This window comes from Jaminaea rosea (assembly GCF_003144245.1).
Source record: "Jaminaea rosea strain MCA 5214 unplaced genomic scaffold BDZ90scaffold_3, whole genome shotgun sequence".
NCBI classification, from domain to species: domain Eukaryota; kingdom Fungi; phylum Basidiomycota; class Exobasidiomycetes; order Microstromatales; genus Jaminaea; species Jaminaea rosea.
Genome location: NW_020289977.1, coordinates 991161 through 1014781, shown reverse-complemented (window position 1 = coordinate 1014781; position 23621 = coordinate 991161). Strand labels below are relative to the sequence as shown.

The window sequence follows — 23621 nt, the reverse complement described above, 5'->3', positions numbered from 1 at the left end:
TACACTCAGACGCTCGAGTCGCAATGGAGATGAAAATGATAGGATAGAATGGATGGATGGATGTACAAATGGAGCTGCATCAACCTCTCAGTCCGCCTTCGCCCTCCACTCGCCTCGCAGCCTCTGTCCGCTGCAACCTCGCGTCTCGACTTGGCTCCTCAGCTATCAACCCTGCACCGTCCCGGCAGCAATGGCCTGCAATGCCAGGAACAGCAAAGCAAAGAATCAGCATCGCTGCGGGTAGTCGTCCTACGATGATGGCTCCTCGTGCTTCGCGCTGGACTCACCGCGCGGATCTTGGGCAACAGACGCTTCTTCCAACGACGCCTGATCTGGTCCACCTTGAGGCCCAGGATCTGAGCAGCCGCATCGAGGTTGTGTTGATTGTCGAAGATGACTAGGTCCTCTTCGGGCTATGCACGTTGAAGGGCGGCAGAGAGCGTCAGGTTCTACTCTTTCGGCTCACGTGAGCCCAAGCGCTGGGATCAGACTCACTGTGAAGGAGTGAGGCCCATCCTTATCCCCATCAAATTCATCCTCGTCCTCGTCCCGCTTCTTTCTCTTGCTGCCGTGACTCAGGGTAGCTTCACTTTTCACGGAAGTCTTCGGGACCATGTTGGAAGGCAGAGGTCAGGTGTGCCTGCAACTTCACTCGCAGTCCTGTGGTGTCAGGCGCAGGAGGTTGGCGGGGAAATGACCTAGCCAATCTTCAGCTCGGCGGTGAGCTCGATGAGGGCAGCCAACGTCCGCTCGCCCCTCACCAGAACCCTGGCCCTGGTCTCCAAACGAAACGGGCCGCCCGAGAGCTCAATGAAGCAGCTGCTCCATCCCAATCACTTGCCGCTCTCACAGCCTCCTTCCAATCTGGTCAAGGGCCGACGCCTTCAAGTGACTCTCAACCTCCTCATCTCCTACAAGACTTGCTCGCATCACATACGAACACAAACATGTCAGACACCGAGTACATCGACAACGAGCGCGACGGTGTCTCGCATGAGGATAAGAAGCCAGATGTCAAGAGCTCACCATCGCCCAGAGGTAAGAAACGCAAGCCTGTCAACGACGAAGAGGATGACTACGGCGTTGCTTCATCCTCGTCGAGCAAGCGAAAGCCCACGACCGGAAATGGTGTCTGGACGGCCAGTACGCAGACCAAGGGCAGAGCCGGCCACCAAACCTCAAAATCACCAGGCTGACCCTTGCCACATTCATCGCCTACCCGTCGCGTAGAAAGAAGCCAAGTTGGCCGTCTTCAAGCATCACGTCAAGCAGCCTAGCGAGATAGACTGGGACGAGCTCACTCGGAAGACGGGCAAGACTAAGAAGCTGTGCTACGCTATTTGGCGCGACACCATGGAGAAGAAGATCATCAAGGCAAGTGCGGCGCTCGGTGGCCAGCTTCAGAGGATCTCAATGCAGAAGCAGGAAGGCGCTGACCCCTCGCTGTTATTCCACTCCCCTTGTAGTTCATCGAGGACAGCTGCTGAGCTGCCCGCTGTCATTGAGCAGCCTCACTCGTCCTCCGTCATCACCTCGTCATATGTGCGCTGCAACCTTTTCAGCTCTCCTCGCATCGCCTGTGTGAATTCTCAGCGACTCTGTCGACAGCCCAATCAAACAGATTATTTGTCTCGACGGCTTTTACGTGGTCCTTCCTTCCCATCATTTGCCTTCGCCTTTTCGATGTCCCAGCTTCGTAAAGCGAGGTATGAGATGAGGTCGGGCGGGCTCGCTATCTCATCAGCAATGAGGTGCCGCTCCCGTTCTCATCAAGGAACGGACGCTCGACTTGACAAAGCGAGGTCTGCTCCCTTTCTGGGGGCAGACCTGCTCCATCTTCGCATGGCTTCCCTCTCTCGTCTATCCTTCCATCCCCGCCACAGAAGGCCACGCCCGCCAAGGAGGTCAAAGCTGCCAAGATGACTCCCACGCAGACCTCGCCCAACAAGAAACGCAAGCGCGCTACCAAGGCAGAGGCTGTAAGCAGCAACGGCTCGCCCCGCAAGGCAGGTGGTTGAACGGTGAGCAGCAGTCTTGCTATTCCCCCAGCGCAAGGGCACCGGCTCATGCTTGCAACCCGTCCTCACCTCTCCCCAGCCTCAGATGAAGAAACAGCTCTTCCAAGCCATGCTTCACGGTGCAGCAAAGGTGCGGTGTAACCATGTGGCCGAGCAAATTGGCAGGACATCTACGCAATGCTCCGACCAGTGGCGACAACAACTTCTGCCTGCTTTGCTCAAGGTGCGTCCTCAGCTTTGGGTTCATGCGACACGAGCTGACGCGGCGTTGTGCCATGCGTGCCGCAGAAGATCGACGAGATGTGAGCAGTCTGCAGCGTCGAGGGCCCAAGTTCGAGGGAGCGAGGACGTCTCGGCACTACCAGTAGACGATACGGTCACCGTCATGTCATTAGCCACATGCTCGACAGACATTCTACCACCTCACGTGCTCGTTCTGCGCTCGCTCGCTGCCTCACTTCATCGTGAATCTCTCCTCCATGCTCTGCTTGTCGCATCGTCTAATATCGTCGTCCATCTCCCCATGATGAAGCTTTGATCCACGGTCGTCGCGCCATCGTCCATCCTGCCCGCCAATTCTCCCTGCAACAATCTCTTCCTCGCTCACGCATCTCGCTGCCTCTCCATGACCTGAGCATGATAAGATGCCGTGCCAGGCATCTGAGCTTGCCGCTCACCATCACGGGAGCAATTTGCTGCCGTTGTTGAGGAGGGCGTCGATGAGCTGGCAAAAACAGAGCAGGCAGGCTGAGACGATGGTCTGTCCTTCTCTTTATCCATCCCTGATCCCAACATGAGTGAGACTGACTCTGACAAGTACGAGCCCTCCAACCAAGCCTACAGTGACGACAATGAGAGCGACGAAGGAGAAGAGTACGATGACAACGACGCGGTGGGAGCCTCCTCGAAGAAGCCACAAAAGTCCATGTCGCGATCGAGCAAGAAGGTGAAGGACGAAAGCGACTGGGAGGATGAGGAGTCCGGGAAGCCTACGCCGCAGAAGAAGCGCAAGAAGCGCGTCAAGACGGGGCAATCGAACAGCTCGAATGGCGAAGCCGGCTCGGGCAAGGCGAAGAGCTGGACAGTGAGCGCCCTTGACCACATCTGAAGGCCTACAGCAGCAGATCGCCTCAATTGCTCCGCACCCTCCGCTCCCTTGACAGTCGCAGCAGAGGCTAGTCCTCTTCAAGGCCATGCTCGGTAGCCCTTCGAAGACTCAGTGCAACGATGTGGCCGCACAAATTAGCAAGTCTCCCTCGCAGTGCTACGATCAGTGGCGCCGCTTTCTGCTGCCCTTCATCATCAGAGTGCGTTGACATGCTGCACATGTATTCTCGAGACACCTGCTGAAGCTGCTGACCGTCTCTGAGTTACTGACTCGCGCGTCTCGCTCGAGAACAGAAGATTGAAGAGAGCCAAGGATGACACGGATGAATGGCTGCTGGCTTGCTGGCTAAGAACGCGACATTGCGCATGAACCTCACCTTCTCGCCGTGTCGCCGTCCATCTCTCTTGCTTCCCATTCTTTCGAGCCCGCCTCATCTCTTCATCTGATTCATCTGCCGCTTCTTGAAGCGCTGCATCACCAACTCATCGCTCGCCATATTCCTCCTATCATCACCACCAGAATGCGACCTCTTCTGTCCAGCACCACCACCGCTGGAGCTCGCCTGAGGCGGCGGCTGGCCCGAAGCTTCAGCCCTCGCCTCCGCTAGCGCCTGCGCATCGCTCCTCGTCTGGTTCCTCGGCGAGAAGAATCTTGCCTTGGCCAGCATAGCCTCACTACTCTCACCCTCCTCATCATTGCGTCTCGGTCGCTGAGCCCTCTCCTCCCGCATGAGCCTCTTCGCCCTTTCCGTATCTTCGATGTTCTTCAAGCGCGAATCCATGCCTAGCTCTACCTCTGGAATGCCAGACAACATTGCGCTGGAGAGACCGACGCTTCCCTCGCCTTCTTCGTCGTCTGGTCGAGAGCGCGTGGAGAGGAGCTTGCTTGCAAGGGCAGCATTGCGCGCTTCTTGTTGGAGTCGCGTGTATTTCTCTGCTACTTTGTATAGCTCGTCTTCGGGATTGGAGAGGACGGCGCGAGCTTGGCTGGCGGTGTCCCCAGCGGCCCCTGCGTTGTCGCCGCCTTCACCGAGTGCGGCTCGGCGCTTGCGCATCTCTTCCTCGATGTAGGCCATCATGTGCTTGTCGACATCAATGGCATTGGTCTCTCCTTGAAAGTTGTCCTGTCGAGCCAGGCGGTTACGCGCCTTGTTGCCTGACGCTGCTCCCCCCTCCTCCTCATCGTCATCATCGTCCTTGCCTGCTGGTGCTTTAAGCGATCCTGGTCTGACTAGCCCTCCCTTTTCCATCTGCTCCTTCCATCGATCCTCTTCAGTCTTGGGTCCCTCCTTCTTTGCCTTCTTCTTCTTCTTCCGCAAACCCTTGTTGAGCTTCTCAAGCTCGATGCCCGTGGGCTTTCGTTGAAGATTGCGCAGGGCGATGAGGTCGGCGACGGATACTCTGCAGCGGAGAGTTGAATGGGCTGGTCAGTGACGATTCCTGTTTGGTCGGATGCCCGACATATGCTCACTCTTCGTCGCCGTCGTCCTCATCGTCTTCACTGTGCTCGGCAGCTTCTCCACTAGATCCATTGGCGGGTCCTGCGGGCTTGACAATGGCAGCTGCCTTTGCCGGACGCGATCGCTTCTTGAATACGGGTGCTTTGGACGTTGACGGGCCTGACTCATCCTCTTCTGGATGTGAATGAGGCGGGGGCGGCGACATGATGATGCTGCTGCTACTGCTGAGGGTGGTGGATTGTGAGGCTCAAAGTGTGCCTCGACGGACTGCCGGCGGCGCTGCTCTCTGAGGCAAAGCGCACCCAAGGCGGACGGGCCGAGCGCGCCAACTCGATTGGCCGACTCTTGGAGGACCACAGAGTGCAATCGTCGCTTCCAACCATTCGCCACGATTCACCCTCTCTCGCAGCGACTGCAACGACAACGGCGCTGCGACGACGACGACGACGACGACCATCGCCGTCCTCACTCGCTTTGCTACATCGCGCTGCTAGGGGCTACCCACTCCATTCTACGCCCTCTACCGCGTCGCAGCATCGCAGCTCCGTCCTCGAATCCTCCTCGCTAGCCCTCTGCGCAGCCTTGTCCCCTACTGACTGCACTCGTACCGACATACATCGCCGAAGATGGACGACTTTGATGACTTCATGACTGCAGGAGGAGGAAGACCGCCACCAGAAGGAACTGCCTCCCATCGTCCTGCAGCCTCTCGTGGCCCCTACGGCACCAATTCCTTTGATCCATTCGCCAGCACCGACTCTCTTGGCCTCCCTCCATCTGGTAGCCAGCAGCAGCAGCGAGGAGGATCGTCACACGTCCTCGTCGACGCAGGCGAGGCGGATCTGCTTGGAGGCGAAGACGGATACAACCCGTCCAACTACTCGCGACCGAGCTACCAACAACGAGCCTCGACGTCCAAGTCTGGCTACCCACCCTCCATAGCCTCTTACGATGACCATCAACCGATGGGTGGCTCTATCAATCATCGATCTCCTTTTGACGCATCACAAGCCTCATTCCATGATGGCCCTCTGTCAAAGAGTGGCATGCCGCCAGCAGGCTCGTCCAATGGTCCCTTCCACGACGTCTATGCCGTTCGCTCAAATGCAGAAAGCAATTTCAAGAGTATAGAGGCAGATGACGATCCAGATTCACCTGGACAGCCGGAGGGACTCTCATACAGTTGGGGCCGGGGCGCTAGCGGCGGCGGTCGATCAGGAGCTCGCGACGGTGCTGCAGGCTCTAGACGGCCAGCTTCAAAGGGCTTCATGCCTTCAAGTGCTGCGGGCCAGTCGAGGTCACTTCCCTCAGACAGCGTCTTTGACGGCGCGAAGAGGTCATACCGCAATCTAAAGGAAGACATGCAAGGCCTGCTCAAGGGCAAGGCTGCGAGGAACAAGGTGCCAGAGGGCGAGAGAGTGGTTCGCCTCAATGACCCCCTGACCAACGACCGTGAAGGAGGCTTCAGAGACAATTACATCTCGACGAGCAAATTCAACATCCTCACCTTCATACCCAAGTTCCTGCTGGAGCAGTTCTCCAAGTACGCGAACGTCTTCTTCCTCTTCACCGCCTGCATCCAGCAGATCCCAAATGTTTCGCCCACGAACCGATGGACGACCATCGTGCCCCTGGGCGTCGTGTTACTGGCCAGTGCATTCAAGGAGATCAAGGAGGACGTCAAGCGCCACCAGTCGGATGCTGAGCTCAACGGGCGAATTGCTCAGGTGCTCAATCCTGCGACGGGGCAATTTGAGCCGCGAAGATGGCGTCACATTCGCGTCGGCGACATCATCCGCGTCGAGAGCAACGATTTCTTTCCAGCCGATCTCGTACTGCTAAGCAGCTCTGAGCCAGAGGGACTTTGCTACGTGGAGACGGCCAACTTGGATGGCGAGACCAATCTCAAGATCAAGCAGGCAAGCCCAGACACGGCCCGCTTGACGAGTCCGCAGTCAGCTTCAGCAATTCGTGGCCAGCTCAACTCGGAGCATCCCAACAACAGCCTCTATACCTTTGACGCCACGATGAACATGCAGTCGAGCAGCACGCCCGGCTTCAGCGGAATCCCGTTCAAAAAGGTGCCGCTTGGTCCGGACCAACTCTTACTGCGAGGCGCCCAGCTGAGGAACACGCCTTGGTGCTACGGTCTCGTCGTCTTTACCGGTCACGAGACGAAGCTCATGAGGAACGCGACAGCGGCGCCCATCAAGATCACGGCCGTCGAGAAGATGGTCAATGTCCAGATCTTGCTCCTTTTCATCCTGCTCCTCGCTCTCTCCATCGCCTCGTCCATCGGCAGTATCGTTCGCAACACAGCCTTCGCTGGCGAGATGAGGTACCTGCTCCTCAGCGAAGACTCCAAGGGCAAGGCTCGCGTCTTCGTCGAGGACATTTTGACCTTCATCATCGCCTACAACAACTTGATCCCCATCTCGCTCATCGTCACGATCGAGGTGATCAAGTACCAGCAGGCCATGCTGATCAACTCGGATCTGGACATGTACTATGCACCCACCGACACGCCTGCCCTCTGCCGCACTTCGAGCCTCGTCGAGGAGCTTGGACAGATCGACTACATCTTCTCCGACAAGACAGGTACGCTGACCCGGAACGAGATGGAGTTCAAGCAGGCGTCCATCGGAGGCGTGTCCTACACTGACGTTATTGACGAGTCAAAGCAGGGGACGGGCGACATTGGACCCGATGGCAGAGAGATCGGTGGTCAGCGTACTTGGCACGAGCTCAAAGCCATCATGGGTGGCACCATCCCGGATGACGGCAGTAGCGGCGTCATCGACGAGTTCCTTACCCTCCTCGCCGTCTGTCACACCGTCATTCCTGAGCGTCACGGCGATCGCATTAAGTTCCAAGCCTCCAGCCCAGACGAAGCAGCACTTGTAGCTGGCGCCGAGTCGCTTGGGTACCGCTTCACGACGCGCAAGCCGCGCTCCATCTTCATCGAGGTGCGTGATGTCGAGGAGGAGTATGAGATCCTGCAAGTGTGCGAGTTCAATTCGACGAGAAAGCGCATGTCCACCGTGGTGCGCTGCCCTGACGGCAAGATCAAGCTCTACTGCAAGGGAGCAGACACGGTCATTATGGCGAGGCTGAGCGAGAATCAGCCTTACACGGAGCAGACGCTCGTTCACCTCGAGGACTACGCGACCGACGGTCTGCGCACTCTTTGTGTGGCGATGAGGGAGGTCTCTGAGCAGGAGTACCGCCAGTGGGCCAAAGTATACGAGTCGGCTGCAGCCCAGATCAGTGGGCGCGCCGAAGCGCTGGACCAGGCTGCAGAAATCATCGAGCAGAACATGTTCCTCCTGGGCGCGACTGCCATTGAGGACAAGCTACAAGAGGGCGTGCCCGAGACGATTCACACGCTCCAGAATGCCGGCATCAAGGTTTGGGTCCTCACAGGCGATCGACAGGAGACGGCGATCAACATTGGTCTTTCCTGCCGGCTGATCTCCGAGTCCATGAACTTGGTCATTGTCAACGAGGAGAATGCACACGATACGGCCGACGTGCTCAACCGGCGCTTGCACGCCATCAAGAGCCAGCGCAGCGTAGGCGAGATTGAGGAGCTTGCGCTGATCATAGACGGCAAGAGTCTGACCTTTGCGCTCGAGAAGGAGATTAGCAAGAGCTTCCTCGAGCTGGCGCTAATGTGCAAGGCAGTCATCTGCTGCCGTGTCAGTCCGTTGCAGAAGGCGCTGGTCGTCAAGCTGGTCAAGAAGAACAAGAAGGCGTTGCTTTTAGCCATCGGGGATGGGGCCAACGACGTCAGCATGATTCAGGCTGCACACGTTGGTGTGGGTATCAGCGGTGTTGAAGGTCTGCAGGCGGCAAGAAGCGCCGATGTTGCCATCTCCCAATTCCGCTACTTGCGCAAGCTGCTCCTCGTACACGGCTCGTGGTCGTACACAAGGTTGAGCAAGATGATTCTCTACAGTGAGTGTACCGGCGAAAGGCATAGCTCGGCCGTCTATCTCGACGTCACGACTGACTCTCATCCGCATCGTACGCCCCCTCGCCAGGCTTCTATAAGAACATTACCCTCTACATGACTCAGTTCTGGTTTTCCTTCCAGTCCTCCTTCTCTGGTCAAGTTCCCTTCGAGTCCTGGACTCTCTCCCTCTACAACGTAGTCTTTACCGTCCTCCCTCCCTTGGTCATTGGCATCTTCGACCAGTACCTCAGTGCCCGAATGCTCGACCGCTACCCACAGCTGTACGGTCAGATCTTCTTCAACCGACGGAAGTTCTGGGGATGGACGCTCAATGCCTTCTACCATAGCTTGCTGGCATACATCTTTGTGACTGCAAGCTTTTGGACGTCACTGCAGAGTGGGGAGGGGTACACGCCTGACCTCTGGGTGTGGGGGACGACCCTGTTCATCGCTGTGCTGGCCACAGTACTGGGCAAAGCGGCGCTGGTCTCCGACTTGTGGACAAAGTACACATTTGCCGCTATCCCTGGCTCACTCGCCTTCACTCTCGCCTTCCTTGCTGTCTACATGATCGTAGCCCCAGCCATCGGCTTCTCAAAGGAGTACGAGCACCTCCTCGGAGCCGTGTACGGTTCTCCCCTCTTCTGGTTCTCACTACTCCTCGTCCCGGTGGCGTGTTTGGTAAGAGACTTCACTTGGAAGTTCTGGCAACGTACATGGAGGCCGGAGAGTCGACATATTGCCGCTGAGATCCAGAAGTACAATCTGGTGGATCATAGACCTAGGATGTCCGAGTTTCAAAAGGCGGTGCGCAAAGTTAGGGTGAGTACTGCGTGCGCGGCGTGGCAGAAGCGGGCCGTCTCAGAAGAAGCTAGACTGACACCCTTCCCTTGCCCCCTTTATCGCATCGCAGGCCGTACAGAGGATACGACGCACAAGAGGCTATGCGTTCAGCGGTGGCGAGCAGGGAGAGGAGGCCCGTCTCATTCGACTGTATGATACGACGCGGCCCAAGCCAGACGGACTTGGTGGTCATGATTGATATTGACGTGGCAAACGCGACGAAAGCGCAACAATGACGAACAATGTAATGCAATTGGTGTCTCACGAGCCCAGCGCCGGGTCCAGCCTGGTCTCGATGTCGTATTGCCCCGTCGTCGCCTTTGTCTTTGCCCTTCACGTTGTACGAGTTGAGCCAGGGTCCCTTGCTCGCTCGGTAGTTCACTCATCTGCTGCACGCCAGTGTTGATTTTCTGACTTGAGCTGACCCGACTCAGATCGCGTCGACGCGCCCCGCTCCGCTCAGGCTCAGGCTCTCTCTCCCTGCGCCCGCCCCGCCATCGCCTGTGTGTTGGTTGTGCTTTTGAATTGGGCCTCCGCCGCTCAGACGATGTAAACTCCACTCTACTCAACCTGACACCGGCTCGCTCGCTCGCTCGCTCGCACGCACCCAGACGGCGACCAGAACCTCAGGCTTGCTTGCTTTTGCAGCTGTTCACGCAGCCGCTCTTACCATCGTTACTACCACAACCACCATCTACCTACGCTCATCCACTCGTTACCACACGACTCAATCCCTACCCAGAACCGTACGAGTCGTCGTTGCGGCGGGATGTCGTACACTTCCTCACCCCCTTCGTCCCCCGACGCAAGCCGTGCTGCCATCTTGGGCGCAGCTACCAATGGCTGGTCTCCGCAGCGACAACACAAACGCGACTTCTTCAGCCCTCCTCCTTCTTCGTCTGAAGCTGGCGACATGATGAGCCCCACGGCCAGCCCGAGCCGCAACTTTGACCCCAAGGCTCTTCGCAGCCATGGCCTCGTATCCAATAGCATCTTCAAGCAGCCAGGTACCAGCAGCAGTGGGGCAGGTAGCAGCAGCCCTGCTTCGCCGACCAGACCAAGCGCTGGCATTGGACGCGGAGCATCGCCTGCTCCTAGCAGAATGGGAGTTGGGCTTGGCATCGGCGTCGAGCAGCAACGCCAACGCGCAGCCTTCATGCCGAGCAGGAGCTCGAGGGAAGAGCTGAGCAGTCTTGCTGGCCAAGAGAATGCTCATGCTAGCGCTGTTCCTCCTCGCAAGAGCCAAGCATACAGCATGCTCACAAAGAGCAATTACGTCACCAACAGCCCCTTCAAGTCCGGCAGCGGCCCTCATTCGCCAGACGGCGCTTCTACTTCACAACAGACTCGTCCTCTTTCCTTTGCAGCAGCAGAGCCGCCCACTACGCCTCCTCAGTCGCCTCGGGCCGAGCTCTTCTCAACTCCTCGCGGTCCAGCTCGCTCGCCTGCAAGCGGCACTCCCTCCGGACGCAGCAACCTGACCTCCAACCGACTTCACGGTCCTCGCCAGATGTCGTCATCAGGCTCGCCGACCAAAGCCAGCGAGGAGGCAGCTGTCAAGCAAGAGCGACGCAAGACGGTCACCTTCGACGAGGAGCCCGACGTGCAAGAATTTGACAAGGAGAGCAGCTTCGACGGACAGAGCCTTCGCAGCGGAAATAGCAACGGCTCGCTGCAATCTGAGGAGCGATACGGTAGCCAAGCTGAGGCCGACCGAGCCTACTTTAACAGCCAGCGTCAGCAGCTCACCGTCATGAATGGCAGCCCTAGCGAGTCAGCAAGCAGCCCAGAGATGCGAGAGCACGACATCCTCTCACTCTCCTCCGCAGACTCGCGCGAGATGTCCTCGTCCGAGGCATCCCTGCCTTCGAGCCCCGAGAGGTCTGCAGGAGCTCAGCTTGGAGGAGAAGGGGACGCCTCGTACGACAAGACGTGGGCTACCGCAGCCGATGAGACGGCAAAGGATGGCAGCTACCTTAGCCTCGGGGGCCTTCATCGCGTCGACAGCATGGTCGACGAGCTGCTGCAAGCCGACATCCTCACCACTCCGCCTCTCGAGGAGTCGCCGCCTCCTGCTCAGCAACAAGAGAAGCCCGTCAGAAGGGGCGCAACTCCTCGAACACAGCAGCGCGGGGCAGTAGAGGAAACCGCCGTGGAAAAACAGCTAAACCTTCCCAAGCCAGCTGAAGACCGTAGTCTGCCGACGCTGCCTAACTGGAGCCCAATCATGTTCGACTCAAAGGCTTTGCCTGACTTTGGAGGTGATGTCTCCCAGCAAGCAGAGATCGTCGCCCCATCGAGCTCGTCCAACACCCCCACGCCTCCGCCCGAGGTCCCTCAGCAACGTCGTCCAGGCGGGCGACCTCACATCTCGCGCGACGCTGTGCTGGAGCGCGTCGCGAAGGAGAAGAAGGCTCAGGCAGAGGCAGAGCAGAAGCACCAAGACGCGCTGCCTCAGCGCTCACAGGAAGCTGCCGACGTCTCTATGCCCATCTCCCGCACTCAGACGGAGCTCAACAAGGGTCGACCATCTGCACCAGCTGCCGTGGTTCGCGGACCGTCCAGTCACCCCGAGTTGGCCTCTTCTCGTCCAGAGCCATCGATGTACGAGTCAAAGCCGCAGCCGACGCCAAGCCCCGTTGAGGAGCACAAGGTCGGCGATATCAGCCCTCTTGATCGTATTGGAGGCGCGCTCGCCTTGACGACCGAGCCTGTCGCGGCAGACGACTCGGCCAATGCAGAGTCGCCCTGGTTCAACCCTCACCCATCGCCGGCCGCTGGGTCCTCGCAGGCTCAAGGCATCAAGCGCGAAGGGGCACCTGCTCATCTGGCTCTGCCTTCGTCGAGCTCGGAACAGGTCGTTGCCGCACCGCCAAGCCCTGCTCTCAGCACGCACTCGAACCTTGGCCCGCTTCCTCCAGCCATCACGCCGGAGCAGCACGCCGAGCAGATCATCGCGCGTCGTCGAAGCAAGAACAAGGGGCGAAGAAAGCGCAGCATGAGCACAGGAGACGCGGGCGTCACTCACGCTCGAGCCGCACGAGCGGCGGCGGCAGCGTCCGGAGCAAATGACGCCGAGAGCGCTCGCATGCCTGACGCGGACGAGGAGATGGAGGAGATGGAGTCGCTTCCCTCTGACCGCGCCAGCATCCAGGAGGACCTGCACAAGAGCAAGCTCATGCTTGACCACACTGTACAGAAGGCAGTTGACGAGGGCTTTGGCAACGGCTTGTGCCGCGACATCAGCCGCATCTTCCGAGACGGCGATTCGCCCTATAAGGTCAAGGATCGTGGGGCCTTCGCTGCCGCGTCCGAGGAGAAGATCTCGCATTCCACCACAGCAGGCGACGTTGATGCTGGCAAGGCATGGAGGAAGCTACGCCGCCCCTCTGACATCAATGAGTACGCCGAGGAGATGCGCGCCTACCGCGCCAACGAGAATCCCAAGAAGGCAGCAGGCAAAGTTTTCGTCATGGTCGACTCGTTCCTGCCCGCCAATCTGCCCGTCCCCGCGGTCCCCACCAAGTTCTTCTGCATTCTCGACAACGGCTTGCACGTCGTCAAGACTGGATTGAGCGAGCTCGGGTCGGCCTGCAATCCAATTGGCCAAGAGTTCGAGCTCATCCAGCACAAGAATCTCGAGTTCAGCCTCACCCTGTTTGTGCAGCAGGAGGATCCGCGCTCGGCCAGCCCAACGAAGGAGAAGAGCAAGACCGGCAGCATCACCAAGAGCTTCATGAGCCGCTTGCTCCGCAGCCCGAAGAAGGGCAAGTACCATGACCACGGCGACGAGCAGCAGAATGGCCAATCATCCATGGCCGCCTTCACCAACCGCGAGGGTGCCTTCGGTCGCGTGGACCTCGTCTTCGAGACGGTCGCAGCCAAATGCTTGGGCAAGGCCCTCGTTGTCGACCTTCCCGTGCACGGCGTAGCAGACCCTGTCTCGAGCATCTCAGGGCACGCCTCGATCAACTCTCGTCGCCATGCGGACTTCTCGCGCAATCTCAGCCGAGCGCGCGGCCACCTCCGTCTCAAGCTCTTCTACCTCCCTCCCATGCCCAGCGTGCCTAAGAAGCTCCTCCCCGAGAACTTGCGCGAGTGTCTGCTCGGCATGGAGGCGGCCCAGTGGCAATCCGAGCCTCGTCTCTCCGGCATCCTCACACAGCAGGGTGGTGACTGCAGAACGTGGCGACGACGCCCCGTCAAGGCGCAGGGATCCTTCCTGATCTGCTACAACGATGTCACCAAGCGACCCACAGTCAAGATCGACATCAGCAAAGCCAAATCGATCGACGAGTCCTGGGACCCGTATGACCCGAGCCTGCTCAAGGGCCAAGATGGCAAGATGGCCTCGCGCAAGAGCATGGCTGCAAAGTGGAACGCGGACGAGGAGCCGGACGAGTCTTATCATGTGCCGAACTCTTTCCGGGTCACATTTGCGGATGGAGAGGTCATCTCCTTCTTCGCGGACACGGACGAGGAGCGCAAGCTCTGGGTCAAGGAGCTCAAGGCTATGATTGAGAGTCAGAGGGGGCAGGCGCCCATGTGGGCGCAGGTGGCGTGGGATATTGTGCGGGGCGTCGAGGCAAGGAAGAATGCCCCGTCTGCAAGCGGTAGCAGCTCTGCTTCGACCACAGCAATGAGTCGCCAAAGCAGCCAGCTCACGACGACGTCTGCGGCTCCGAGCACCAGCTCATCTAACAGCGGTGCTAGCGCTTTGGGTCCGAGCGGCTCGAACGGCAAGCTCTTTGCCAACAACAAGGTCCCGCCCACGGTGACCGAGGAGCCCGCTATACCCCCGCCCGCCCGCTCTGCAAGCCCAGTGCGTCGCAAGCCACTTCCAAGCACGGCGGATGGCTTGGCTCGCTCTCCTCTGCCAAGTACAGTCCCATCAAGCGCCACGCCTCGACGTGCACCAACCACTCCTGTGCCCAAGACCCTCGGCGCCGGCGGTGGGGTCCCTGCTGGCATCCTCCGGCCAGGGCAGATCTTCAACTCCTCCACGCCTATGCAGCAACAACGCTCAGCTATGGCCTTGGGCACTCCTGGCAGCGCCGCGAGGCCGAACATGCCTATGCGCCCGCAATCGGAGCTGTTCACGCCTGTGAGGAAGCAGAGCGTTGCCTTTGGGCAGCAGCCGCAGCGTCGCGTTTGAGCTGCTGAGCTGGTCCAAGTTGTGGACACTCTACTTCGATTTCATCAAATCCTCTTGAACATTTCCTTCCCCTTCACCTCTTCGACTTCCACACACACCGTATATTAACTCTTGCGGAAACGCATCCACCCCGACCATCCTCTCCTCTTCTCACCATCTCGTAGCCTCGTCTCTTCTCGTTGTCTCGTTCCAGTTGCGCACGTTGTAGTCTCTCGATTTCTCAAAGTGGCCCTTCGCGTTTCTTGTCATTCGGTCCGATCCTATCGCAGAGAAATTCAATCTCGTTGCGAGCATATGATGAGAGGTGATGTGGTTGGGGGGTGCGCGTGGCTGAGCCAGACCGAGAAGAAAAATCAGCTTGGCCCATGCGCGTCCGGTTGATTGAGACGAGATGAGATGACCGAGCGGAGATCCCCGAGGCCGCTCAAGAATATCAAGCAGTCGCTCGTCCGCCTGCTTTCTCCTTCCCTTTCGACCATCAGCATCGCAGCATCAAGATGGATTCTTCGACCACAAAATCATTGTCACCAGACTCGAATGAACCCCTATTCCTGGGCATCGACGTCTCGACACAAAGCACCAAGGCCTCGCTCCTGTCATCCAGCCTCGAGCTCCTCTCCGAGCTCGCAATCAACTTCGACCGGGACCTTCCCCACTACAAGACCAGCGGCGGGGTCCTGACCGGCTCGGCCGGGTCAGGCGAGATCCATAGCCCTGCTTTGATGGCGGTTGAGTCGCTCGACCTCCTGGCAGAGAAGATCTTGGCCGCCGGCTGGCCAACACAGAGAGTCAAGGCAGTCAGCGCTGCTGGGCAACAGCACGCCAGCGTGTACTGGTCGCGAAGAGCTCCCGAAATGCTGCGCTCTGTAAACGGCAGCAAAAGGCTTGTGGATCAGCTTGGTTCACAGGCCTTCTCTCGTGCCGTGATCCCAAATTGGCAGGACTCCTCTACGACAGCAGAGTGCAAAGCCTTTGAAGCGCATCTTGGGGGACCGACCGCCCTGGCGAAGATTACAGGGTCAAAGGCATACGAGCGCTTTACTGGCCCGCAGATCATGAGATGGAGGCGGGAGGAGCCGGAAGCGTATGAGCAGACAGAACGCATTGGGCTGGTGAGCTCGATGGTCACTACGCTGCTGTGTGCAGGAGGAGATGGGCAGGACGGAGAGGAGATCAAGGGGATAGACGAGAGTGATGCCTGCGGCATGAATCTTTGGGACCTCTCCACGCCGAAGAGAGGTTGGAGTCGCCCGCTTCTCGAGCTTGTCGCCGGCGACGATGCAGCTGCGGCGGACGAGCTCGCTCGCAAGCTAGGCGCGGTCGAATCGGATGGCGGCCGAATCGTAGGGCGTATTGGCCGCTGGTGGCAGGAGAAGCTCAACTTCTCGCCAGACTGTCTTGTCTGCCCCGCTACAGGCGACAATCCGGCCACCTTGCTGTCCCTCGCCCTCGCACCACGAGAGGCAATGGTATCGCTGGGCACTTCAGACACTCTGCTCATCCCCGCGCCGTCCTTCGAGCCTTCTGAAGCTTTCCATGTGTTTTACCATCCAGCTAGGGTGGCAGGAAGGAATGCTAGCGAGAGCGGAGAGGGCGAGCAGGGGGAGGTGGTCGAGACGTCCAGCCGATACTTCAACATGCTGGTGTACAAGAACGGTAGCTTGGCTCGCGAAGCAGTCAGGGACAAGTACTGCGCTTCGTCCTGGCAGGAGTTTGATAGGGCTGTGAGGTCGGCTTGGCCTGCGAGGGGTAGCGCACCGCAGCATATGGGCTTCTACTGGTTCAAGGAGGAGATTATTCCACCTAATGCCAAGGGTGTGCACCTCTACACATCAAGCAAGGACAGTCAGTGGAGTAGTGCGGAAGAATTCGAGGCACCCGGAGCGACGCATCCCCACTCGATAATCAGCTCGCAGCTACTCTCTTTCAAGAGTCGCGTCGGTGCCATTCTCCACGAGAACGCCGGCGGTGACAACGAAGGTGGGCTGGTCCGCATCCACGCAACAGGTGGGGCCTCCTCCAACCAGACCCTCCTGGAAACGATGGCCGACGTGCTAGCCTGCCCCGTCGTCCGTCCGCAGCAGCAGGGCAACGCATGCAGCGTCGGTGCGGCGCTGAAGGCTAGGTGGGCGTGGGAAAGAGCAACGAAGCCTGGCAGGGAGAGGGTGGCCTTTGATGTGTGTGTGGAAGAGGCGCGCAAGGAGGGCGAAGCAGCAGAGCAAGGAGGGCAGAAGGTGAAATTGGCTGCTGAGCCTGATGAGGCGAGGACCGACTGCTGGAGGCGCTTCCTGCCTACGTGGGAGGAGCTGGAGAGGAGGGCGCTGCGAGGGGAGTGATCGCGAGGCGCGGCGAGAGCAGTCTTTCTCTATTGATTGTTTGCTGTATCCTGAGGCTTGTAGAGTACACAAGTTGCCATGGCGTTACCGCAGTGCCCACATCTTCACCGCATAGAGCTCCTGCGGGAATCCCATCTGCGTCTCAGCCCTAATGGTCGTCAGTCCTGCCTCCCTAAACACTCTTTCATACGCCTGAGTGGATCGAGTGATACTCTTGTCCTCTTCATCCCACCAAACCCTCTCGCTGCCATCTTCCATCTCAGGGCATACATTCTCTTTCACCACGATGACCCCGTCCTCTGGTACCAAACTCGCTTTAGCGCGGGCGAAAAAGGCGAGAAGATCCGGGTCCGAAAGGTGCTGCAGCATCCATTGGCACCACACTACGTCGTATTGGAGGGGCTCGGGTGGTGGTGAGGGTGGTTCTGCCGACTGGCCTTCCTCCGACGGGCTGTACGTTGGGGGCAATCGGCGGGCGCTGCTCGGGCCGGCGTCGTCCGTCTTGACCCTCTTGGCTGACGAGCTTCCCTGTGCCTTACTCTCGCCCTGGTCTGCCACGTAAATGCCCCCATCAGCTGAACTCCACGGCCTTGCCGGGTCGAGGGCCTGAAGCGTGCTCAAGTGAAAGTGAGCAGCCTTGCGAGCGTGGAAGGGCTGCTTGGAAGGAGGAAGGGTAAGAGATTGCCAGCTTGAGGAGAGGCGGGCCGCTTCTGCCAGGAACTGAGAGGGTGATAAGGAGAACCGATCAGCGAATGCGGTCAATAAGATCACGACTCGCAGTGTTTGCTTACATGCTCAACTGGCTCGGTCACATGGACCTCATCCACTACTCTGAGCAACACCGTCTCGGTGACCCTTCCTACCCCAGCACCACAATCTAGCGCCCTCGTCACAGTCTTCCCCTTTCCACCCCTCTGTTCCATTTTCCTCTTTTGCCACTCGACCGGGTCATCCGTCACAGGCGGGACAGCGCTCAATCTCGGCAGGACGGAGAGGAGGAAGGACCGTGATCCAAGGGCATCGACGCGAGGCAGGGTTCCTGTTCCAAAGCCGCCAAGAACACCATCCACTGTTGCTGGTACCGTCTTCCAGTAGTCTATCCCGCGTACCACATCGGGTACAGTTGGTTGCGCGGGCTGCTTCTTGCGCATCTGAGGCTGGTTGAGGAGAGGAAAGGAAGAACTGAAGGAAGTCCAGAGAGCAAACGGAAGGGGAGAGTCGACCTCGACTGGACGCGACGTCGAGTCCAGTTCCGTCGAAGCAATCGATGGAGCTTCCCTCCTTCTCCACTCGACCTCTAGGCGACTACTGACTGCTTCATTGCAGCTCATGGTTCAGTCATTGAAGCTTGCGCTGGAGCCTCCTTCCTCAAATCCGTCCACAAAGGATGTCGCAGCCCTTCAGCCGCTGTCGCAGCGGTTACACAGACTGTGGACCGAGAGGGGCGACTTTTCCAAGTTCTCACTAAAGGACCTGCGGGATGAGGAGGATGATGATCAGGCAGAGGCGACCGGAGAACAGGATGCTACCAATGGTGTCGGAGGCGCAATCAAGATCGGTTGGGCTCATGGGGAAGAGGACCGCGACAAGGGTGCCGCGAGCAAGGTTGACGACGAGCACGACGCACAGGCGGCAGACAAGGACGCTGGCTCCCTGCTAGACACCAGACCGATGAGCATGGAGGATTTTGTTCAGCTCAAAGAGGAAATGATGGGTCGGCTTCAGATCGCCCAACAATCTCTGTACTCCTCGCAGGCACTCGTCAGCCTCCTCGTCGCAGGGCATCGATCACGCGCTTCGCTCCTTCAGCAAGGACACCTCGACCCAGCAAAGGCTGCCACATCGTCCAATGCAGCTTCAAGGGCCCCATCACCTGGCGCAGTCTCTTCAACGGCGAGTGAGAGCGGCAAAGCCACGCCCGCTAAGGGACAGCCTGGTCAGGCTTCTCAACAGCCACAAGGGCCTCCACCAGGGAGCGCGGCAGCTGTAGAAGCCGAATTCGGCCTCGAGCCAGCGAGTGTGGCCCTCACGGCCATTGAGCGTATCGAAGTCAAGGAAAAGCAAAGATCACAAGCAGCACCCGGAGATGAGGATGACGAGGATTTTGCAGAGCGAGAGCGACAAGATCCTGCAGGCAATCTCGAGTTCTCCAACGAGGCAGAGCGGGACGAATATGCAAGGAAGACGCAGCTTGTTCTTGCACAAAAGAGACAGACGATGCGGAGCGTGGTGAACATCTTGCGAACAGGAGCAAGGCTTCTGGATGATGACGATGGGCGAGGCGATGCAGGGGAAGCCTCGACCTCGACCTCGGCGACCTCTGCGACCCGCCATCACTGGTCCACCCTCCGGGAAGCGCAAGCCCGCGGCTGGGGCATCACGCCAGGTCGACCCGGTCGATCGCAATATCAAGCGCAGGTGCAACGGGCGGATGAGGGAGAGCAGGACGCTTGGATCGGCTTTGCCGTGCCTGAGGCGCGGACGGCATATGCGAGGAGGGGGCTGGCTTATGTTGCCAGAGATGCTGGAGAGAAGGAAGATAAGGATAGCGAGACCGAGGAGAAAGATGTCAAGAAGCCAGAGGACTCAAAGCCGTCCGCTTCGGCGCCAACGTCATCGGCCGTCAAGCTCACTTTCTCTTCGCGGGTCGCGAAGCGCTTCAAAGTCTCGCTGGTCACGCTTGACACTGAGGGAAAGGTGCTCAGTCGCTCCGCCTCCACGCTCCCAGAAGACGATGCTGAGGACAACGAAGTGCAAGGTAGCATCGACGCTCAATTGCGACAAGCACAGCGCGAGCTCGTCGACCGGGAGCTCTTCGAGGACGTAGCCGCCGAAGCGCGCTTGCTGGCATCGCAAGGGGTGGTGAGCTGCGAGAGCTCGGACGACTCGGTGCTTGTGAGGCTGGCGGGGAATGCTGCTGCTTCGACGTCTAGATTGGAGACTGGACTCAAACGGCACGGTACGCTTGCTATGCGCCTTGAGATGGTCGATTTTGATGCCTCGAAAGAGGAAGGCAGCGAGGAAGGCGAAAGTGCGCGAGAGCCCGAGCCCGCCCGCTCGGCGTACGTCTCTCTCATGTCCACCCTCATGCGTCTGGGTCTTGTTCGCCGCTACCAAGAACGAGCAACAGCAGCAGCCTCCGCCGCCCGAGCAGAAGCTGAGAAGGAGAGGGAGAAGGACAAACCTCGCAAGCCCCCCGGAGACGCAGCATCTTCAGCTTCGAATGCAGGTAGCAAGAAAGCTGGCGCTGCCTCAAGCCAGCCCGAATCGTCAAGTACGCAAAAGCGCGCCCGTCTCGACCCCTGGATCCATGCGCCTACCCTCATGCCGCTCGTGGCGCTGTTGCACTACAGCTCCTTCCTCTTCCACGTCCGAAGCGTTGTTCAGCAGGCACTGCACAGCGCTTCCTCCCCCGCGGCAGGAAGCAAAAATGAGCAGGACTTGAAAGGAGAGCTCGAAATGCACCCCGCCCAGAGTATCGCCAATGCGGCTGTTTGGATGAAGGATCTACTCTATGCCCCAACAGCTGCGGGCCAGGCCGGCCAGGCGGTCAGCGGTGAGGGGCCAGGTGAGCCCGCGGCCGCACGAGCTATCCGCTCGTTGAGGGGAAGTGCGACGGTAACAGTCGAGGTACCTGCTGAGCCTCAGCTTGGCGACGGCGAGGGAGCCTCCGCTTCAGCCACGCGGAAGATTGTCCTTGCGCACCTGACCCTCTCGTACCCGTCACATCTATCCGTTCAGCTGCCCTGGCGATCCACCCTCAGCGGGTCGCTCGGCGTCACGATGCATGGCGTCGAGGTGCATGGGAAGGGGGAAAGAGCACTGCATGGTCTGTTGGTGGAGGAGCTGCGTGGTGTGCGACGACGTAGCGTGACAGGTGGATGACGACGTGAGGAATACCATTTGCATCAACCTGGCGCGTTACTCTGATCCGGCACCTCCTTGCGCACCCTCTGCTCCCTCTCTCTCCGCGCGTTTCTTTTCCCTCTTCTTATTCACCCTCTCTCGTCTCGCTTCCTCCTTCTTCCTTTCAGCACGAGCCTCACGTTCTCGCTCTTGTTCGAGGAGGTGCCGCGACCAGGACGAAGGGAGGGCAGAATCGCTTAGACCTTGGAGGCGACCTGTCGACGCCTCGGGCGCATTCGGCTGTTCTGCGTCGGTTTGCGTCTGCTGGCGTGAAGGAGATACGTGAACCGGAGGTTGGAGCGAGGCTGCTGGCTCCTCCTTCCTGTCTTCTTCCTCCTCGCCGTCACCGAACCAGTCGCGCTTGCCTGAAGCGCTGAGAGCAGGCAGAAGGGGTAAGTCGGCTGCGTCTTTGCCGCGAGCGTTCGGCTCCACAGCTTTGGACCGCCGCTCCTCGTCATCTTCATCGTCGTCGGCGTCCAGCCCAGTCCATCTTCCCGCGTCCGCAAAGATGTCTTCCTCTTCTTCGTCAAGGTCGTCTGCCTGATTTTGACGTGTGTGGTTGCTACCGTCCACGTCGTCTGCTCCGGACGACACAGGCTGATCTCTCTTCTCTCTGACAGCAACAGACGCCGGAGCGCTTTCATGCTCCTTTGCGGGTGTTTCCGAGGTGGAGACAGCACCGGAGCCTTTCTTCAGCTGACGAGGCGCGAAGTCCCTCTTGGATGGAAGCGGCGCCGGCGGAGCAGGCTTGGTCGCTACGGCAGGCCTCGAGGACGGTGATGACGGCGACGGCGCCGAAGAAGATGAGACTGCAGCATTGGATGGAGCGATAGTAGCAGCCGGCTTGACTGGCTCTCTTGCACCATTTGCTGTCGGCCCGTCTGCCGGCTTCTTGACCTTCTTGCGCAGTCTCTTTCCATCCTTTGTAATGATGACCTTCTCCAGCTGGCCACTCGTGCCTGCTCCAATCGGCTTGAATTTGGAAAGATGCCTCTGTCTTTCCTCCTCGGCTTCGCGCTGCTTTCGTAGCTCCTCGCTGAGCTGAGGCTGCGGTGGTGAGCTAGCGTCTCCGCGGTCAAGCTTGCGCCGCTTCAGGGCATCGAGAATCTCCTGCCGGGAGCGCTTCGCCGAGGATGCTGATGACTTTGACGACTCAGCTTCGCCAGGTGACTGCCTAGCGCCTGCATATGCTTGCTCCAGATCATCGTCCTCTTCCCCTCTTGCACCGCCAGCCTTGGCCCTCTGCTGCGCAAGAAGCGCATAATCCAGCCCTTTCACCAAGATGGAATGCTTTGCATCTCCACCCAGGAAGGCCATCTGCTCCTCGACCTCCCGTCTCTGCTCCTCGGTATCAGCCGCTAGCCACTTCTGTCTCCACTCCTCATGCAAAGCGCGTACGCTCGCCGCTTCCTCGTCATCCTCTCCCGGTTCGCGCCCTTCGCGCCGGGCAGCAGCGCGATCTACGTAGGCTTCCCCTGTGGCGCTGTTCCACTTTGGGCCGCGTTGCTTAGGTTGCTCGTCTTCAACATTGGTATCTGCGTCTTGCGAGGGGCGATGCTTGCGATAGTCGTCGTCGTCGTGCTGACTGAGAGCGGCCTGCGGACGTGGACGTGGACGCTTCTGCGTAGACCCAAAGGCTGCTCGCGGCGCGCCAGACGAGGATGAGGCGCCGGACGAGGAGAGGAGGCTGCGAAAGGCTTCCTGATCCATGCCTGCGAGAACGATGGCTGCGCCGTAGTAAGTGCGAAGGCAACCTTTCTTTCCGTTGGCTCTGCAGGATGCGCCTCGTTCGACTCCACTTGTCCCTTGCCGCCCAAAACGAGACGACGCCCCGGCCGATGGCGGACTGAGCGTCGTGCGAGCGCTTGCCTCGCACCTCGAAAGGCCACGAAGGTGTGGAAAGGTACGGCACACGAGAACTTGTCTTCCTTCTCTTCACTCGATATCACCGCGAACGACACTCACCCATCATGGCACCAAAGGGTGAGCAGCCGGACGTTCACCATCGAGAGACGAGTTAGCTCATCCCTCCTTCCCGCCACCTCTCGCCCCAGGCAACTCAAAAGCAGCAGCCGGCCGAGCCCGCAAGGAGGACGCCGCCAACGCAAAGGCAGCTGCAGCTAACGCCAAGGCCGAGGAAGCAGAAGCGGCAAAGTGGGAGCAAGGAGCAAAAGGTCGCTCCAAGGCGGACGACAAAGCATCAAAGGCAGCCGCAGCAGCAGCAAAGAAGGCTGAGCTTGACCGTCTCAAGCAGGAGGACGAGGCAGACCTGCCCAAGACGGTCAAGGCAAAGGGAGGAGCTGGAGGAGGTAAAGCAGCCAAGTCTGCGCCTGCCAAGTCTGCAGGGCCTCCCTCAGGCTTGGATGATGCCATTCAAAGCTTCAGTGCGAGCAATATCGATGACGCCATTGGCGCGTTGAGTCTGACGGGGGAGAGTACGGCCAAGGATAAGGTCGGGGCTAAGGCTGGGATGATTGACGCGCATCCCGAGAGGAGATTCAAGGTGAGCAGCAACGACACCAAGCTGACCTTGCTGCCTCTCACATCTCCCTTCCCTGCCCCTCTGCTCGCTCGCAGGCCGCCTTTGAAGCGTACAAAGAGGCAGAGATGCCCCGCATCCGTCAGGAGCGACCAGGACTGCGCAAGCAGCAGTATGAGAATGAGCTCTTCGAGGAGTTCAAGAAGTCGCCTTCAAACCCCTTCAACCAGATCAACGTTAGCTATAATGCTAGCCAGGAGGAGAAGGTGGCCGCATTGCAGAAGCAGAGGGATACCTTGGCCAAGAGGTTGGCAGATTGAGCGAGGTACAGTAGAGAGAAGATGGGCAGGCCCATGGAGTTG

The 23621-nt window shown here is 59.1% G+C and overlaps 11 protein-coding genes across 11 annotated transcripts; 8 read left to right on the top strand and 3 right to left on the bottom strand.

The window, feature by feature from the left end:
- Nucleotides 1-947: 947 nt before the first annotated feature.
- On the top strand, nucleotides 948-2324 carry BDZ90DRAFT_259154 (hypothetical protein; the record flags this gene model as incomplete). The annotated part of the gene is made up of 5 exons (XM_025508141.1): nucleotides 948-1143; nucleotides 1235-1542; nucleotides 1884-1979; nucleotides 2050-2241; nucleotides 2307-2324. 5 exons carry the CDS (start codon nucleotides 948-950, stop codon nucleotides 2322-2324), a joined length of 810 nt encoding a protein of 269 aa, XP_025363710.1.
- A 234-nt stretch (nucleotides 2325-2558) lies between these two features.
- On the top strand, nucleotides 2559-3443 carry BDZ90DRAFT_278486 (hypothetical protein; the record flags this gene model as incomplete). Its single annotated transcript, XM_025509093.1, has 3 exons — nucleotides 2559-3102; nucleotides 3182-3325; nucleotides 3420-3443. The coding sequence occupies exons 1-3, from the start codon at nucleotides 2812-2814 to the stop codon at nucleotides 3441-3443; spliced, it is 459 nt and encodes a 152-aa protein (XP_025363709.1). The 5' UTR covers nucleotides 2559-2811.
- BDZ90DRAFT_273949 (hypothetical protein) lies at nucleotides 3248-4838 on the bottom strand. The gene is made up of 2 exons (XM_025508820.1): nucleotides 4597-4838; nucleotides 3248-4526 (listed from the first exon to the last, which is right to left on the bottom strand). The coding sequence occupies exons 1-2, from the start codon at nucleotides 4788-4790 to the stop codon at nucleotides 3557-3559; spliced, it is 1164 nt and encodes a 387-aa protein (XP_025363708.1). The 5' UTR covers nucleotides 4791-4838; the 3' UTR covers nucleotides 3248-3556.
- A 126-nt stretch (nucleotides 4839-4964) lies between these two features.
- BDZ90DRAFT_138823 (phospholipid-translocating P-type ATPase) lies at nucleotides 4965-9857 on the top strand. The gene is made up of 2 exons (XM_025503446.1): nucleotides 4965-8542; nucleotides 8629-9857. Exons 1-2 carry the CDS (start codon nucleotides 5212-5214, stop codon nucleotides 9537-9539), a joined length of 4242 nt encoding a protein of 1413 aa, XP_025363706.1. The 5' UTR covers nucleotides 4965-5211; the 3' UTR covers nucleotides 9540-9857.
- On the top strand, nucleotides 9558-9827 carry BDZ90DRAFT_231094 (hypothetical protein). The gene has a single exon (XM_025505716.1). The coding sequence runs from the start codon at nucleotides 9616-9618 to the stop codon at nucleotides 9787-9789; it is 174 nt and encodes a 57-aa protein (XP_025363707.1). The 5' UTR covers nucleotides 9558-9615; the 3' UTR covers nucleotides 9790-9827.
- Nucleotides 9858-10046: 189 nt separating the features above from the next.
- BDZ90DRAFT_231093 (hypothetical protein) lies at nucleotides 10047-14833 on the top strand. Its single transcript, XM_025505715.1, has one exon. The coding sequence runs from the start codon at nucleotides 10153-10155 to the stop codon at nucleotides 14536-14538; it is 4386 nt and encodes a 1461-aa protein (XP_025363705.1). The 5' UTR covers nucleotides 10047-10152; the 3' UTR covers nucleotides 14539-14833.
- Nucleotides 14834-15014: 181 nt separating this feature from the next.
- On the top strand, nucleotides 15015-17154 carry BDZ90DRAFT_231092 (actin-like ATPase domain-containing protein). The gene has a single exon (XM_025505714.1). The coding sequence runs from the start codon at nucleotides 15036-15038 to the stop codon at nucleotides 16872-16874; it is 1839 nt and encodes a 612-aa protein (XP_025363704.1). The 5' UTR covers nucleotides 15015-15035; the 3' UTR covers nucleotides 16875-17154.
- BDZ90DRAFT_245655 (DUF858-domain-containing protein) lies at nucleotides 16959-18025 on the bottom strand (the record flags this gene model as incomplete). The annotated part of the gene is made up of 4 exons (XM_025507519.1): nucleotides 16959-17276; nucleotides 17332-17352; nucleotides 17433-17594; nucleotides 17666-18025. 4 exons carry the CDS (start codon nucleotides 18023-18025, stop codon nucleotides 16959-16961), a joined length of 861 nt encoding a protein of 286 aa, XP_025363703.1.
- Nucleotides 18026-18150: 125 nt separating this feature from the next.
- On the top strand, nucleotides 18151-21170 carry BDZ90DRAFT_231090 (hypothetical protein). The gene has a single exon (XM_025505713.1). It carries the CDS (start codon nucleotides 18204-18206, stop codon nucleotides 20757-20759), a length of 2556 nt encoding a protein of 851 aa, XP_025363702.1. The 5' UTR covers nucleotides 18151-18203; the 3' UTR covers nucleotides 20760-21170.
- BDZ90DRAFT_259146 (hypothetical protein) lies at nucleotides 20796-22490 on the bottom strand (the record flags this gene model as incomplete). Its single annotated transcript, XM_025508140.1, has 1 exon — nucleotides 20796-22490. The coding sequence occupies one exon, from the start codon at nucleotides 22488-22490 to the stop codon at nucleotides 20796-20798; it is 1695 nt and encodes a 564-aa protein (XP_025363701.1).
- Nucleotides 22491-22742: 252 nt separating this feature from the next.
- On the top strand, nucleotides 22743-23579 carry BDZ90DRAFT_278478 (DUF1014-domain-containing protein; the record flags this gene model as incomplete). The annotated part of the gene is made up of 3 exons (XM_025509092.1): nucleotides 22743-22763; nucleotides 22835-23283; nucleotides 23358-23579. The coding sequence occupies exons 1-3, from the start codon at nucleotides 22751-22753 to the stop codon at nucleotides 23577-23579; spliced, it is 684 nt and encodes a 227-aa protein (XP_025363700.1). The 5' UTR covers nucleotides 22743-22750.
- Between the last annotated feature and the right edge of the window lie 42 nt (nucleotides 23580-23621).